General features: G+C 42.4%; 1 protein-coding gene across 1 annotated transcript in view; it reads left to right on the top strand.

Annotated features, from left to right (window-relative positions):
- Positions 1-18346, top strand: part of lpgat1 (lysophosphatidylglycerol acyltransferase 1) — a 58704-nt gene that overhangs the window by 16333 nt on the left and 24025 nt on the right. The window contains exons 3-5 of the mRNA XM_074616499.1: positions 6574-6692; positions 8904-8999; positions 15475-15754. Of these exons, the coding sequence (XP_074472600.1) occupies positions 6574-6692; positions 8904-8999; positions 15475-15754 (495 nt within the window). The remainder of the gene's footprint in view (positions 1-6573; positions 6693-8903; positions 9000-15474; positions 15755-18346) is intronic.

Consider the following 18346-nt stretch of genomic DNA (forward strand, 5'->3'; position numbering starts at 1 on the left):
CAAACATTCTAAGTAGGGCTGTCAAAGTTAACGCGACTAATTTCTTTATTTAGTTTTAGGTTGTAGTGGGCTCAGTTTTAAAGCTAGAGTGAAGATACTGGCATCATATGAAACTAGAAAAGTTTTGTGTCGCAAAATTTTGGCGAGGAAAAACTGTCATGATCATTTTCAAAGGGGTCCCTTGACCTCTGACCCCCAGATATGTGAATGTAAATGGGTTCTATGGGTACCCACGAGTCTCCCCTTTACAGACATGCCCACTTTATGATAATCACATGCAGTTTGGGGCAAGTCATAGTCAAGTCATCACACTGACACACTGACAGCTGTTGTTGCCTGTTGGGCTGCAGTTTGCCATGTTGTGATTTGAGCATATTTTTTTATTCTAAATGCAGTACCTGTGAGGGTTTCTGGACAATATTTGTCATTGTTTTGTGTTGTGAATTGATTTCCAATAATAAATATATAGATACATTTGTATATAGCAGCATATTTTCCCACTCCCATGTTGATAAGAATATTAAATACTTGACAAATTTCCCTTTTAAGGTACATTTTGAACAGGTAAAAAATGTGCGATTAATAGCGATAAACTATGGACAATCATGCGATTAATCGCAATTAAATATTTTAATTGATTGACAGCCATAATTTTAAGTAATAAAAGAAAACAACCGTTTGTTTTTCTTGTGATAACAAGTTAATTATCTCTTTATCTCGACATATCAAACCTCGCTTTCACGTGTTCTTGAAAAAAATTGTGTTTGAATCGTGTCCGTTTCGGGCTTCCGTAGATATCAACCCACGTGGTATATAGTTGATACGATGAACAGATTTAAATTGTTTTATTTCAAGAAACCTTTTAGTAAATTGATCCCTGAAATTGTAGGCCTCGGATAACTTCATAATTAAGATTTTTTTTCAGTTCCTGTTGATAATTTTGTTAGAGAGAGGAACGATCAATGAGAGGATTCCTTGAAGATGCACTTCAGATGTCACATCTCTTAGCAACGGCCTCAGTTATCTGGTGTTAGCTGGTATGGAAAAGTAGAGTCAGATGGCTCAGTCAGTCATGTCCAGGAGGACGCACATCAATATTGTTACTGCAGAAATACCATGCAACATCACAGTACTATGTTAAGGCCATATCGCCCACAGCAAGGCCTTAATGTATCGTTCTCTGAGCATCCCAGTTGTGTTGTGTGCTGCGCTGACTGGATCCTTTGTCACTTTATTTTGTAGCATGACCGCTTCAATCCATTTCCCAAGATGAACCCGTCACGTTCAGCCTCGTTCATGACTGTGACCAGACGGTACGCTGGACTACTACTCGCTGTCCTTTTTCACCGGCTGTGCCAAGACTGCTGCTGCTGCTGCTGCTAAAGCAAAGCAGCTGTCTTTGTGTACTCGTAGTTTGTGTAATGACTTCCTTCATTTCCCAGAATGGCTTTTGACGAATACCAGAGTGTGAACGACCTTGGTGCTTTTGTCCTTTTTGTGTACATTCACAGACAGAGCAGCAGTAAGAGCAAGAAAGTGAGTTTTTATAGTAAAGAAAACGTGGGGAGCTTACTGAAATATTCTTTGCATTCTGGTCTTTTTAAGGCCCAGACACACCAAACCAACATCAGAGAATTAGCAGCGATGAAGGCCGCCTTTTGCGTCCTCTCGCATCGCCTGTGTTTGAACACACCGCAAAGACTAAAGCTAACAGCCGACTACCACCTTCGTCCTGCGCCTGCGTGGAGGAAAGAATTACTCTCCATACCGCTCCTTGTCCAAAAACTAGACGCTCACTGACGGCCCCAAGCTGTCCGACAGTTGACCAACGATTTCGTGTGTAATGGCCTTTAGTCTGACATTTATCATCTTCAATCACAATGTGACGTCATGTTTTATACAGCAGGAGCCATTCAAATAAAAAAAACTACAACACCCCAAATACAAGTTTTACGGCCAAGAGCTTTTTTTTAAAAACCAGGTGAATCGTTGGCTCTATAAACTAATCTCGTCTTGTAGCTGTCTGGTTTTGCGTCGGAGTCATGTTCTGGCTTAATTAAATTAAACAATTCTGATTAGTCTTTATCTGCCTGCAAACGTTAACTCCCCCACAGAGAGGAAGCGCTCACTCACTCTGCACCCGAAGGCCCTGACTGATGCAAGATTTGCATTACACAGAGAGAGAGAGCAGGAGCCGGTCAGACCCGCCCAGAACGGTGGGGATTCCCAGCAAACGATTGCAGCCCCGGCCGAGTCGTTTCACCTCCCCGGTTCTCTCTGTTAATATGCGAAGCTGTTGGAGGTGCGTTTAAATTGCAGACGGCAGCTCATGTGTTCTCCTGGAGGGCCATTGTTGTCACCCCTCATCTCGCTGCCGTGTTTCCTTCCTTTTGTTCCCTCCTGAGTGTATCCCATCAACAATAAGACACATATGAATGGTTGGTAAAGTAGCGCTGAGGCCTGACAATGTAAATCAGGGACGAGAGAGTGCAGAGATCCACTCCTGTAGGTGCTGATAGAGACGCCGGTCATTGTCGGGTTGAAAGCGTTTCTGAAGTAGAAGCGCTGAAGATTATAAACAGAAGCAAGGTTTCACTGATTTAACACCCAGTAGACTCCTGTTGAAGACCCGTACCATTAGTCATTATCATTAAACATTAATGATGCGGGTCTCTCCCTTTTGAAATGATTTGATGTGTTCACGAGCTGCAACAGTCTGTCGGCTTTGTATCCAAGGATGGGGAATGTCCCTCTGTGAACCTCTGTGTCCACGCTGCCAGATAAGACCATGGCGGAGGCCTGATGCGTCCTTGTCGGGCGCATCATCTTCAGTCTGTGGGTTTGGCCCGTCTCGCCCGCACCGTCAGGGAGGTGGAGCGTGAGGACCCGAAAGATGGTGAAGAGAGGTTAACGTTGCGCTGCTGTAAAGTGCTATGATGGCCGTTGTATCGGAGCCGTTTTGAGAGTACGAGTACATGAGCACAACATCGGACCCGATACTGGTATCGGTATCAGTGCATCCCTAGTTTGAACCTATGTTGTTTTTTTAGAATGAATATTCAAACGTAATTTTTGACAGCCCTAATATGTACGTAGGTTCAGACAGCCCTAATACGTACGTAGGTACAGGAGGAAGCACACACAGAAAGAGTTCTTTGGAATGGTCAGTTTTTGACAAATTTCACCCAGTGAATGTGGGTTATATCTGTGGTTGCATATTGGTGTAGTAGTACTGTATCTCAGACTGTTGAATCAGTTTTTTTTATATAAATCTTGAACATCACTCTATAAGTTCATTTTTGACGAAATAATTCATTAATTTTTATTGTTTTAGTTGTGCAAATGGATAGTTAAAGGTAATTGCCCTCGAGTTTATTCGAGAAAAGATTTGGTGTGATTTTATTAACAGTAATATAAACCTATATTTACATGTAACAATGCCAGTACGCCTTGATCTACATGACCACAGAGCCTTTCATATCCCGTTTCCTGTGGTTTCCTTGTTGTGGTTGCACCACCGTCATTTCAATCATTAACAAGCTTCCTGCTGCTGCACGCCACGGACACACGATCACAAGCTTTGATTGAATGAACATCACCTGACCGCTCATTGATTTGGTGTCTACATCACTAATTCAGCCTGATAACATTAATCCGAACCATTTGGCTGTGTGACATTTGAACGAAGCCGGCTGTAAAGTCACAAAAACAGGAAATGAGTCACATCTCCGCAGCATTTTGTCGGATCATGATCAAAATTGTTCTGTGGGTAGATGAGACCTCGGTGTACCTGTGTGCAGTGTACCCTGCTTGATGTGCTGCCTGCACTTGGCCCAAAGAACTGCAGCTCGCAGCTATGTTTTGCTTTGTATTATTTTTATCACGTTGACGAGCGAACAAAGCCGCAGTTCTGTTCTCGGTTTTACACGGATACCTTTATGTGAAGAGGGAAAGCATTATTTATGGATCGTAGACATGCAAAATAAGCCTGATCTTCTGTTGTAGCAGGATGTAGACATAACCTGCTGCTTATCCAAATGAAAACATGTTATTTCAGGCAGGGAGCTCCCGTACCAACAAGTCCACTGATGATGTTGACACGAAGCCTGATGATTAAGTTTTAAACTGAGGATATTCTTCTGACTGTGATCTTTGTCGAGTACCCGCTGTGGTCTTTACTAAAAATAAATGTAATGCCATCTAAAAAAAGAAATGGGTGCACAGGTGCAACTTCAGATGCTAAGTAGAAATGATTACGCTAGTATTTAGTTCAGTACATGTAGTCAGTGTTGGGGAATATGTCATTATTTGACTCTAGAAACTGATAATGAAATGAAGCTGATATAATTGGCCATAAATAAGTTGGTTGTAATGCTTTTTGAGCTATGAATCCTTGCCTTGAACAATGTTATAGAATAATAATAAAATACTAATTTGATAAACAATATGAAAACTCAAGTAACATCTTTTGTTATTCTTACAAGTTGTTTGATATTCAGCCCGTAGTATCATTACATCTTCTTTTTATAGTATGTTCAGTGTAACTAATACCTTCTCGTTTTCAAACACATAACTTTCGCCTAGTTTATGCCTAGTGTCCACACTACTCTGGCGTTTTCGAGCCCCTTAAACGGAGACGTTTGAAAACGCTGCAGACCCCCGTTTTAGTTTTAAAACTCCGGGGATGCGTTTTAGTCTGGACGGAAACAGAGACCTTTGAAAACGATGACGCAGACGCCCACGTTCGCTTCTTGATTGGATCTTATCATGACGTGTCCTTCCCTGATTCGTCAAGCCCCACCAAGTGAACCTTTTCCGGAATAAAACAAACGACAACGCCCTTGACCACCAGTTGTTAATTTCAATATGGAGTTACAAGCGTTGCTGACCTTGTTGTCTCTGCTAGCAGCTGTTGTGCAGTTAAATTCTGTATTTCATAATGCTACCTACTGCCTACATGTGCAGGAGTCAAGCTATTATTTGAGCGCTTTACATCAATTCCCGTGTCCAGTGGTGCTTCCTGTTTACACCGGCACGTGCATGCCGCCCCAAGTCTATTCGATTGGGGCGGCTGTGGAGGTTTGATTCCCGGTTCCTACTGTCTGCAACCCCAAGTTGCTCCCTGGGACCTTCACAGCACTGCTCCTAAGGATGGGTTAAATGCAGAGGTCAGATTTCATGTCTGTACCTGTATGTATATGACAAATCTAAAGTTTAAGATATATCGCCCACCCCTACTTGGGCGGGCCGCCCAGGTGTATCAATGGTCGCCCCAGTAAATTTGGTGACCCATTTTAGCATTTTTAAAATGTATTTAAAAGAACGACGCCATCCGCGATCGATTCGCTAGTGGACAATCTTCTGGCTTCATCAGAAACCACATGTGACAGTAGTACAGTATATTGTGCAGATGACAGCTCAGACAGGGATTTGAAAGTCTGGTACGTTGTAATGAAATTACACACCATCCCCTTTTTTTTTCTTTTACTCTTGGACTGTTTCCTCTGCTCTGCTCAGAGTGGTCAATAGTGAGAGTGATTGTGAAGCCATTTCCTGAAACTCACTTCTGCTTTCTCATAGCATGGCCAACATTTTGTCATTCCCTTTCAGTGATATTAACACACATGATGACTAATCTAATACAGCAAAAAAAATGCCTGAAAAACTATCTTTAAATGTTCCCTTTACATGATGAAACCTCTGGAGGTGATCTGAGACTCATTTGGCCACATTAACAGCAAAGTTTGTCCAACCCACTTGTAAAAGGGTTGGAGCATAGATGTAAATGTTTGCTCTCTGATCCAGGTAGGGAGGGTATGCAGATCAGGTAGTTTGAGGTGAGGGAGTGTCAGGACGCTGTGTCAGTTTTAAATTATGTAACGTTCACTTGCTGATAGAGACAAATTCTAGTGTTGATACACCAGAGATGTCTTACTTCACTCCGGTTTAATTGTGTTGACACAATGAACCACACCTGACTGACATTCCACGGGGGTTAAAGCAATTTTGTATTCTTATCACTTTGCATAATATCTTTAAAAAAAACAACTTGTTGGAACTTAGTGGAAAGAGTTTTTAATGTGGATCCGGTTCAGTGATCTCAAAATGATTTCAAAACATTGTAAGACTGTGTTTTAGGAAGTGCTGCACTTGAATGAAAAACAGACGTATGTTGCGGTGATCTATCAGTGTGTATTTTATGACTGGTCTACGCTGCGCAGCCATTGGCCGGATCCCAATTCCGGCATTAATGATAGTTTGTAAATCATCCCATCGGCGCCTGACCTCTACTGCCGATAGTTTTACCCTATTTAATTTCACCGATCGACCGTTGGTGGTAGTAATGCGCCCAAGAGAAGTAACAATGCACCAATGTACACAGAGAAGAAGACGACTGCTATCTACCAAACATGGATGTAAAGAATGCATGATTTAAAAAGTTTTTTAAAATTTGGCTTTGCTTGTTTTTGTGAGAAGAGAAAAGCATTAAACATGTTTGTTTGACCTCAAAGATGCACACATTGAGTTTTCGTGTCAAACATTGAATGTAACCGTGTTTATTTCTCCTTGCAGTAACGGAGTGGGGTGACGACGTACGGCCCATCTCTGAAGAAGAAGCCATGGTCATCGTCAACCACCAATCCACAGGAGATGTGTGCACCCTCATGATGTGCCTGCAAGATAAAGGCATGGTAAGAACAGAGACAGAGAAATGTGTGTTTTGCCTCATCCAGGAATATAACATTAAGGTTGAACAGGGTCACATCGACTAAAGGCCATGCAGTAATGTGAACCTGCACGCTACTTGGCACCGTCTCTGTATTTTGCTGAGCAGGTTGCTGTTTAGGCACGTTTGTGTATCTTTGTCGCTGCAAATAAGGAGTTCCTTAAGAGTTGCAAACATTGCTCTAAAAACACCCCGAGCCCAAGTTAATTATGATTGTTTTAAGGGCGTTTGTCAAAGGTTAGGCAATGCATTAACAGTCAGTTTGTTTAACCAAATGGTTCAGCTGATATTAAAGGAAAAGTCATCTCTTAGGGACTTATCTTTGTCGACCAGTTGAGAGCCGACAGTGAAGGGCACGACGGGTTTTTCAAGTCAAAACAGTCGCCGCAGTAGAGACCGAGGAAAGCCGTGCTGCGGTTTGCTGCATTCAAATGACGAAATGCGAGTTTGAGCGTTGAGCAGAGTTTCTCTGGTGGCCGACAACAACAGATGTGCAAAGTTTGAGCGGTGGCTGCTTTGCATTCTTTCACACTGATCATTGTCAACATGCAAGGAAGTGAGACGAGTCCAAACATCATAGCACGCACAAACACACACACACACACACACACACACACACACACACACACACACACACCTCTCTTCCTCTCTTTCCATGGAATACATGTTGATTTTACTTTAGCTCACATTTCCATAGAGAATGACACGTCACCTACAAAGATCATATCGTTGTCTGGCAATGTAAAGATAAATACAAATCAACGATAACATCTGTATTGCGTAATGTGATGTATTAGCTGTTACAGAGAGAATTGGAGCTGACAAGCATATTGTGGAGATGGAAAACAGGTTCATTGTGTTGTTGTAAGGCTTTCATTCATTTCAACACGATGTCTGACTGGGAAGTAGCAGACCCAAAACTTCAGTAGCGCATACTCTTCTTCAGGCAGGAATGTCAGCACACTACAAGATGGAAACTCCAGACTGTTGTATCAGTTACTTTGGCCGTGGTTACACTTCTTCGTCTTTTCAATGCAACATTTTTGATCGGATGCCAGATCAGAACTCAGCTTTGTCCTCACTTGACACTTCATTGCGACCTGCCTGATCGGATAGTGATCGGATATATTTTGCGATCAAAAAGCGTCTGTAAAACGCTGGATAAACACATTTCATTTCCGATAAATTTCTTCACAATAAAAGTCCCTCGTTATTTTGTTATTTTGAAGCAGCAAAGTATGGAACGGTTGGGTTTTCATCAGCAGTAACTTAACATGACTCAGACAGCGGGTCTCAGCTGTGCTCCAGCCCCGGTTTTCCTCCTCTCTTACCTTTGCTCTTGCTCAGGAGAGATGATGCGAGACCTACGTTTGATGAATTGTCCGGATTGTGACCACATGCTGTCCACACCTCACTGAGATCCGAACTCAATGCGAGCCAGGTCACCTCGGCGTGTGGTCTAGCTGATCGAATCCCAATGTGAGCAAGATCCGATCTTGGAGCGTACAGACCTGACAGTTAATGCGTCCTTGCATGATCGGATGTCTAAAGTCGCATTGAAAAGACTTCCCCGGTGTTAGTCAGGCATTGTTAGGGGCTCAGCTGCTTGCTTGATTATCATTGTTGACATGTAGCAGCTTCACTTTGTTATTAACCAGATAAACATTAATCATAGAAATAGCTTCTATTTCCTGAAACATATTGTCAGCAGCAAAATGGAGTTTGAAAATAGAACATCAGGAGAGAAAAGTCACATTATCTGTCACTTTTCACTCAAAGAATCGTTTATTTAACTCCATATTCTCAACGTGCAGTTCGCTGTCCTGCCACCCAAATCACGCTGGCTGTGAATTCTGGGACGGCGGAGGCAGCTGTGTTGTTGTTGTTGTGTGTGTTTATGTTTTTTTGGCTGAAGCTGGCTCTGCACTGGAGCTGCCGAGCTGCTGCTGCTGCACAAACATGATGACATGATCCGCCTCAACAACTGCATCCCTGGCCCAGTTTATCCTCTTAGCACTGAAAGGACAGTAAGCCAAAGCTGCAGCGGTGCAGGTCACGAGGGTGGAAGTGCTCAGAGGGGCAGCAGCAGTAGTTTTTTGGGCCCTGGCGCCAAAGCCAGTTTTTGATTACAGGTGAATGAGATTTTCATCGTGTTTCTCCTCCATTATTTTTTCAGGTGGTACAAAAAATGATGTGGTTGATGGACCATGTGTTCAAATACACCAACTTTGGCCTAGTGTCCCTCATCCACGGGGACTTCTTCATCAGACAGGTAAGAGACTCAAAGGTCGTAGTGCTTTTAAAATTGTGTGAAATGATTTTGAAATAGATTTTTTTTTAATGCCAGAATCAATATATTTGCTTCATTTCGAGTCTCTGCGGAGGTAGAAGGAAGTTGCCGCTTTTATTGTTGTAGTCTGAGTAACGTGACGTCATATCCGTTCCGTATCCGTCAACAAACTGCAGCGAGCCGCAAGTAGAAACAGCGGAGGAGGGTCTGCGTGGATAAGACCTGCACCCTCACATGTTTCAGGACTTCAGGACATCTCTGACTACATACATGCTGAAAATCAAACATTTTTACTGGATAAATTTAGATATTTTCCAAAGTAAAAGTCCCTAGAAGTGTATGATTAAATTTTTTCCCCATGGTCTAGTGTTAAAAAAAGTTATCAAAAATCTCAATAAATCACAATACATATTGAATCGGCACCCAAGTATCGTGATAGTATAGAATCAGGAGATATGTGTATCGTCCCAGCCCTACAGGTCACACTGTACATATCAACATCCTGGCAAGCTATTAGCTGCCTGGCAAGTTGTTTTAGTTGGTAAATTAGCCTCAAGGCTACATCGATAGATGTCCCCAGCAGATGAAAGCCTATCTCCCCTCACATGTCAACACCTGGTTTCTCCCTGAAGGTCTCAGGATTACAACATAGACCTTTGGGCCGTAAACTCTTTCAACCTCCCGGCTACTGCTGGCCTGTTTTTGAACTGCGCTGCGCTGCTAAGTGGAGTCGTACCCATCTGCTTGTCCCAGCTGGACAGCAGATATGTTAGTGGGATTCCTGCGGCCACGGCGTCCTCTGAGAAGGATAACGGCAGTGGACAGACAGTAGTGTGGGAGGGGCTGCCCGGCCCCGCTGGGTCAGACTGACCCTTTGTTGTAAGGTCAGCTGGAACAGAGCAGCCTGATGTGACATGCCTACACGTGGAGCCTGCAGGGCTCCTCTCGGTCAGGGAATTCCTGGAATATCGTGCAGGTTTGGGAGGTTTATCCCAGCAGACGGGGAGCAATGATTCACTGCAGAGTCATAGCAAATGACAGAATATCATAGAATTGGGTGGATCCAATCACAACAAAGAAATGGGATATCTCATTTGTACTACTAGGGCTGCAACTAAAGATTATTTTCTCTATTAACCTATTAGTTGTTTGGTCTATAAAATGTCAGAAAATAGTGAAAAATGTCGATCAGTGTTTCCCAAAGACCAAGATGACGTCCTCAGAGCTCTTGGTTTGTCCACAACTCAAAGATATTCAGTTTACTGTCATAGAGGAGTAAAGAAACCAGAAAATATTCACATTTAAGAAGCTGGAATCGGAGAATTTTGGACTTTTCTTTCCTGAAAAAATTACTCAAAAAAATGAATTGAAAATCAAAATAGTTGGCGATTAATTTAATAGTTGACAACTTAATCGATTAATTGTTGCACTTAAAGTATCTACTGTATAATGCTGGGAGATATGGCCAAAAATAAAATCTATTTTGTTGATTCCTGCAAAATCCAGGAAAACTGTAACATGATTTAAACGTAATGTTTTGTACGACTTCATGCACAAGGCATTTATGCAAAAATATTGTTATATATAAGTGTCATTGTTATGCATATTCAAAAAGGTTTTTTTTCTTCAGTATCAGGTCCTTTGACTAAGTAAAATATGGACATCCACTTTAATAATCTGTTTCAGCACAGAATTTTCTAGGCGAGTAACGATAAATCAATCAATTATCAACAATCCAATATCCTCGATGCAAAGTGAAAATATAGAAACATATATCATCATCTTTAAGATACGCCGTTGTTTTGAGCTTCCTACTTTATATTTATTCTTTTTATCAAAAAGAATAAATTGTTTTACATTTAAATGTCTGGAAGAGTCCAGTAATAAAATTGCCAGATCATATTTTAGTTGCCTTCAGTGAGTTGATGTAGATGTAACTGATTGTGTTAAATGTAAACATGATATCGTCTCATATCGATCGCAGGCCCCTGAATTGAATCATATCTAAACGGTGTCACGGCAAACTTTCTGATATCAGCAAATATGAAAATTGTTGTCCAAAGAATCAATATATCGTATTGTGATGAAACTTAAACCTCAAAATGTCCACACACTAATTCATCTGTTGCAGCTGTTTGCTGTTATCAGTCTGATATCTGCAGACAGCTGGCTAGCTAGGGTTAGCTACCCAACAAGTACAGACGGACTGAACCAAGTTGAATCTGCACTAGGGATGTGCATTCCAAACAAAAATAATATTCAAAAATTGCCGTATAATATAAGTTTATATTTAAATCGCCTTGGCAACATATCTTACAATATTAGGCTATTTAATATGCTATTAATCAATTTATTTATTTATTTGGCATATTTCTCAATAATCATTTTGGTTGTTGACCATTTAATCTGCCGGATAACTTCACGTGATACTCGACTTGCAAAAACATATATTGTTGAGCCCAACTACTGCCTGTCAGAATACATCCGTTTCTATACATCTGATGCCTTTTAGATATTGGTAATTATTTTCTGTGAGGCTAACTGGAGGTCTTTTTTTTTTTTTTTAAAGTTATTTTTTTGGGGGCATTTTCCATTTTTATGACAGGACAGTGGATAGAGTCTTGAAAGGGGGGAGAGAGAGAGTGGATGCGGAAAGGGCCATAGGCCGGATTCGAACCCGGGCCGCCGCGGTCAGGACTAAGCCTTAATACATGGACGCCCGCTCTACCAACTGAGCTAACCCAGGCGCCACTAACTGGAGGTCTTGCTGACACCGGCTCCAAATAGGACAAACATGTAAAACAATATAGATTTAAAGCACTGCTGAATTAATGAAACGCCCACACACAAACATCTCCCTCTCTCTCTCTCATATTCTGAGCTGCAGAAACACCACAACCGTCGTGGCTAGAGGGAATTCATTTTTTAGGTCATGGAAATGCTTTGCCGTGGAATTTCACATCCGGCAGGCACCGTGCCGAGGGTGAAGCACCCTGAGCCTGCTAACAGCCAGACGGGCTGGAGAGGAAGGCCTGAGCATGGCTGGGTCATCCTGCCATCCTCTCTCTCTCTCTCTCTCTCTCTCTCTCTCTGTGTGATCCCCTCTGGTGTTCTTGTGTGTGCATTCTTGACATCCTTCCCCAGAATACTTCACACATCCTCACAGCGCCGCCAGCATCTGCCCCGGCCTCCCAAGCATCTGCTGTCCACTCAGGCTGGCTGACACGTCTCCGACATCATTATGCACATCACAACACGGCGGGCTTTGATGGCCGGAGCACACTTAACTGGTGGTACAGGGCTGTAATTTAACTTCTCAGCCTCGAAAACTTCAAATTAGACTTCAAAATTCATGTTTTATAATTTAAGGATGTAGAGAGCCATAAAAATGTTCACACATCACAGTCACTAGCAGCTGTTGACATTTTCTTGTCACATTTCAGCCTCCTAGTTCTACAGAATCCTCTCTGTGGAGTCCAGTAAAACTGGTACAGTGAGGTTATAACTAGATAGGGGACAACTAGATGGTGTCAAATTGCTGTCGTGCACACGTTGGGGCATAGAAACATCACTTATTTTTCTTTTTTATAACAGCGAGCTAAATTGGAGTCAAATCGAAACATCTTCCCTCCAACAAGTTAAAAACAAAAAGTTCTTGTGAGGAAATTATAGGGATGAGATTTAATTTGAGTTAGCATTAGCAGCTGCTGGCTAAATGGCAGCAGGTAACAGGAAAGATGTGTGTTGCGAAGTGTTGCTTTGCTTGCTCCTGAGACGTTCTTCAAATAAAGTACATAAACATTTTTCACGTTATAAAATGTACATTTTAAGTGAATTTACAGGCAAAATCTAATGTCATATGGGACACTTGGTTATGAAATTGACCTCCTTCATTTGAATTCTTTGAATGTTCACTGTGATTGCATGTACACTGTGCAACTTTATTTGTTTGTATCTACGGACACTAAAGTTGCCAGTTTATTAGGTACACCAAGCTAAAAAAATAACACAGTCTAAGGGGCCGTTCACATGTTGTGTCTAAAAGCGTGTGGAAAACGCCAGCCGGGCCGCTTTCAACATTTTATCCAAGGTGCTTGGGAGGTTGCGCTCCCGACGCGCCTGCCGTTACTAGGCAACTGAAACCTGCACGCTGCGATAACGATGACGATGATGATGAAATTGTGGTAATTCAGCATGAAGCCTCACAGACTAAACTAAACTAAACCAAGACATCAAAGTACTGTAAATCCCTCACAGTAACATTACCGCTCAAGTTCTGTGTCAATTTGGCTGACCTTTCATAAAGCTCTGGGTAGCTCCATATACAGTATATATTTATATATTTACTGAAGTTTATGGAAGAAAGAAAAGATATCTGCCAGTTGTGATTAGTTGTTCCTCGTCACATGACATGTGGTGCGCGCTGCAAAAGTTGCACTTGGGAAAGCTTGCGCGTCGCGACAGCGTTGCTCTCGTTTTTGAGCGTGCCTTCCAGAGGCCTGTACTCAAAGCAGGATTTTGCGTTAGCGAGGTAACTTCAAGGTTTTCCGTCCTACGAAGTTCGATCACTTCTTACCGGGGAAGATCACCACGGTAACTTATGCTCGCCCCATATATTAATGGGCATCATGAGGTGTAACCCATCCATTACATTTCTTATACCTATTTATATCTAGACGACTATATCCGACTTTTGAGTGTTCCGCATTCACACATCGAGAGTTTTTTCTTTTGCCAGCTGTCCTTCCTGCATTTGGCAGCTTCAATTGTATTAATCTTAGCCTGGATTATGTGTTTAACTTTGTTTGTAAAATATGGCGCTCTGCCTGTCTGTAAGTCTGTAGACTTGTCCATGTCTGTGATTGGTCTGATGCTGCAAACACCGCCCCGTTCATGTGAACGCGCTCACAGCCAGACTGAGAAACCCTGGGTTGATTTACCGAGTTGATAACCAGCTTTGTAGGACCGCTTAGCGAGATCTCGTTTGTTAGGGTTAGTTAAGCCAGATAACGAGAAGATACCCTGGGTTGAACTCGCTTCGTAGTACAGGCCTCTGGTGTCTATATTGACAACAATGAATACGAGGGGCACAAAAAGCGTGGCATGTGACCGGCTCCTAATAGAGCAGTCCTGCAGATATCATTCCCTTTATAGAAGCTGTAACGTTCATCTTTTGTTGAAGGTGTTGATTCAACTTTATGGTCATTTTTGGAGGCTGCAATTTGTGTTGCCGTCGAATTGTATTCCTTTACACTCACAAATGTTTAGTATATTTCATGCACCCCATTTATATCAATGAGTAGAAGAACACCTCTTAGTATAAAACCCGAATAAAATTCAACAGCACCACAAACTACAGCCTCTGAAATAAACGTTAAGTTCTTCTCTGAAACAGTTTCAACAATAACTTCATGGAGGGAGGATTTATAGCAGCGCTGTTGTTTTTATGACTGCGTTAGTTTTAGAAAGGTGTACCTAATAAACTGGCAACAGAGTGAATATCCTTGGTGTCAGTTGACGAAAGCGTGTGGGAGCGAAGCTGAGCAGGTTGCTCACTTGAGAGACAGGTGGCCGAATATTAAAGACCTTGAGCTAAAGATAAACCATCCGATGATTCAGTCAAATCCAACCAAGTCCAAACATAAAACATTATTCATCTGTAAAATAAATATAATGATATTATTCTGACAGTGGGAAAGCAGCAGAGGTACCCTCCTCTTCTTCCTCACTATATAGACAGTCTGACTCTAACAGCAACATTGTGGAGTACATTTCCTTTAATTCGTGTAGCTCTTATAGCTGCAGTAAAACCACAGAAACGGTCTCAAGGTCATGTCTGGGTTTGTGAATGTTTCTCTCTTTGTAAAACAGAGACTTTCTTCAGTTTTTGGCTGAATGATCCTGATATTATTGAGCCTTTTCCACTGTGTTGTGAGCACTTTTACTCCACCCGGCCTCACGTGTGCTCACATGACACATACAGAGAGTCCCGCCCGGCTCTGCTAATGCATTTAAAATGGCTTTTTGACCGGGCCTAACTAAAAATCAATCCTGCTCCTCTCCGACCCGTTACTGCTAATGCTCTTAATGTTGTCAAGGCCATCAGGTTTTTGCATCCATTTCAGTCGTGCTGCCGTTAATGCTGCTGCTGCTGCTGTGAGTGCTCCGCAGCGTTTCTGCATCTGACTCCTGATTTGTGTTAGCTTGGTTTCATTTGTTTGGTTGTTTGTATGCTGACAAAACACGTCTATCTTGTTAAGTTAATGAATTTAGCCTCAATCATTTAGTTCCCTAAAGGGGGAATAAAGAAAGCAGTTTGAGATAAATGCACTTGTTTTGAATGTAGTCAGCTAGTTGTTAGAGTACTGGTGGTTTGAATCAACTGGACATGTTGGTGTTTTACGCATTAAACTATGACGCTTACATTGTTTATAATGTATTTCCATTGTTCCCGCAGGGTAAAGCTTACCGAGACAAGCAGCTGATCTACCTGAAAGATCACCTAGAGAAATACTACCACAGCCGCGACAGGAAGTGGATAGTGCTGTTCCCGGAGGGCGGCTTCCTGCGAAAGCGGCGGGAAACCAGCCAGTTGTTTGCCAAGAAGCATTCTCTCCCCCACCTGAACCACGTCACGTTGCCCCGTCTGGGGGCCACCCACGTAATCCTGAAAACCCTGTCGGCCCAGCAGGAGAACGGCAGCGTGGGCAACGAAACCGGGACCCCGAACCAGACAGGTAACCGACACACGCATAAAGCTTTTCTAGTGTGTTTCCCAGATCCTCTCACGGGGATGTTTGGGGGATGTATTTGGCAGACGTGTGGACTCGAGTCACAAATTTGATGACTCGACTTGACAAAAAACAAATTGCAGTTTGCAGTTTGAAAAACGTGCGGGTGGAAACTACAGACGGAGATGCAAATGGCATCACATGATTTGGTGAAGAGCGCATTATGACTTGTTTAAGACACAAAATTCAAAGTTTAGGACTTGGGACTTGCTATTTGGATCTATAAAGTTTGTTCTAATCAGGACTGGGTTTTATGACCTTCATATGTTTTTATGCCTCTGTGTCGGTGCCAGCAGTCGCAAGAAGCATTATGTTTTTGGTTGTCTGTCCGTACGTCTGGCCCTTTTCGTGAACGCACTATCTCAGGAGCACCTGGAGGAATTTCTTCAAATTTGGCACAAACATACACCTGGACTCAAGGATGAACTGATGAGATTTTGGTGGTCAAATGTTAAAGTTACTGATCTCACAAAACGTGGTTTTGGCCACAACTCGAGAATTCATATGCTAATTGTGACGATTTCACACAAATGCCTAACAGGATAAAGTGATGAAGCGATGATATTTTAGACAGACATGGATGTTAAGGGTGGGAGGAAAAAATCAATACAGCATAGCATAATATAGCGTGGCAATATTGTATTGATACACGGACGTCAGGTATCGATCTTTTATTACATGAACTATGAACAACTTAACAATCCGGACGCTATTCTGTCTTTCTAAAATCCAAAATAGAAAGTAGCAGCGAGCACGTCTCCAAATCCTGAACAGTATAAAACTGGCATGGCCAGTATCGTGATATAATCGTATCCCTGGCCCTCTGGTGACTCTCATCCCTAATGGATGTAAACTGCAACTTGACTGTTTGGCGGAGGCATACAACCGCAAGACAGTAATTCTAGTTAAGTATTTTATATTACAGTATTTTATATACAGTTTATATTTTGTCCATTTTATGTCTTGTTTGGAGAGTAGGAAGTAGATAAAGGCGGGAAATGACATGCAACAAATGTACTCCGCTGTACTTTATTTTGGTAGCATTGTCTGCACCTTAAACACCCAGGCCACCACCAGGGTGCCCCTCTTCCCTCAGAATTAACCTTCAGTCGTGTGTTTCCAGGCTTTTAAAAGCTATAAATACATTTCTAAAAACACATTTTCTATAGAAATCATTTTAAGTGGTCAGCCCAGAACGCCTCCTCTGGGTCACATCACATCTTAAAATGAGACAAAACTGCATGCTGGCACAGTTCAGGAGGAGAGCTGCTGCTCGCTTTGCTGTGGGGTGATTTTAATTTTTTCAAATTGACATGAGTCTGGAAAAACAGGCAGATTTTTTTGCAATTTTTTGACAGCCATTGATTAGAGATGTTAAATGGATTTCATTAGGCCTTGTGTGATGACACCTGGTTCACTAAACTCGTGAAGTCGGGGTTGAATTCGGAGGTATTCTTTGAAGTTGCAGGATATTCTTTCATATTGATTGAATGCTCTTCCGGGGGATTTTTTCCTTCTTTTACTTGAGTCTCTGTGAACTCTGTGTGGCGTAGCTCTTGATCTAATGTGATCTTATGTTTGGCTCGAAGGCCGGGGACGGAGCACGCTTCAAACATGAAACATTAAATCGCCGCCTCTGTGCCCCACTACTGTCCTCTGGGAGTCCTGCTTTAAATGAAAAGGGGACTGGTGGTAAAGATTGCCAGGAGAGGAAAGGGGGTGACATGCACAGAGGTGCCAGAAATTGCATCAAGGTCCCTGAAACCCCAGCGGTTATTTGCAGGAGAGTAATTTTTCTGTCTAGAGACCAGCCCTAAATACAGCCAGCGAGCAGGAAGATAATGCTGCAATTAACAACCTTTTGAGAGGGAAATATCTTTTTTCTACACTTGGTTTTATTTGCAACAATTTAAATATAGTATGCAAACGAACATCAACAAAGTATGGGAACAAACATGTCTTGAGGTCTTTGCACACCAAGTCTGTATCTTTCGTATGCGTTTTTTTAATCCATCATCCGATAAAACGTTACTGTTACGCACAGAAACCTTGCAGACTGAGTCCAAAGCGTTTTATTACCTCCGCCAAGGCCGAAGGCCTAGGAAGGAGGTTATGTTTTCACCGGCGTTGGTTTGTTTGTCCGTTTGGAGGATTACTCCAAAGGTTCGTGATGGATTTGAATGAAATCTTTTGGAGGGGTGGGGTGTGGCACAATAAACAATTCATTAGATTTTGGTGGCGATCCGGATCATGATCCGGATTCAGGAATTTCTTTTAAGGATTCCTATCAGCCTGAGCATTAAGACCACAGGGTATAACACATGGTATACGTGTAGCTGATGACGCACTGATGATGCGCTGATGACGCATGACCCCGCCTTTTTCCTTTTTCGAGCAGAGAGATATGTGTGTGGATGTGTGGAGCTGTTGCCTGTCCGCGGTGAGAGAGAACAAAGCGGTAGATGACGGGATGAGAGACGACGTGGTTTTAACGTTATACAGACAGAACAAGGCTGATGTATGAGAGAGGCATCCGCC

This window comes from Sebastes fasciatus, chromosome 18, assembly GCF_043250625.1.
Source record: "Sebastes fasciatus isolate fSebFas1 chromosome 18, fSebFas1.pri, whole genome shotgun sequence".
NCBI lineage: Eukaryota > Metazoa > Chordata > Actinopteri > Perciformes > Sebastidae > Sebastes > Sebastes fasciatus.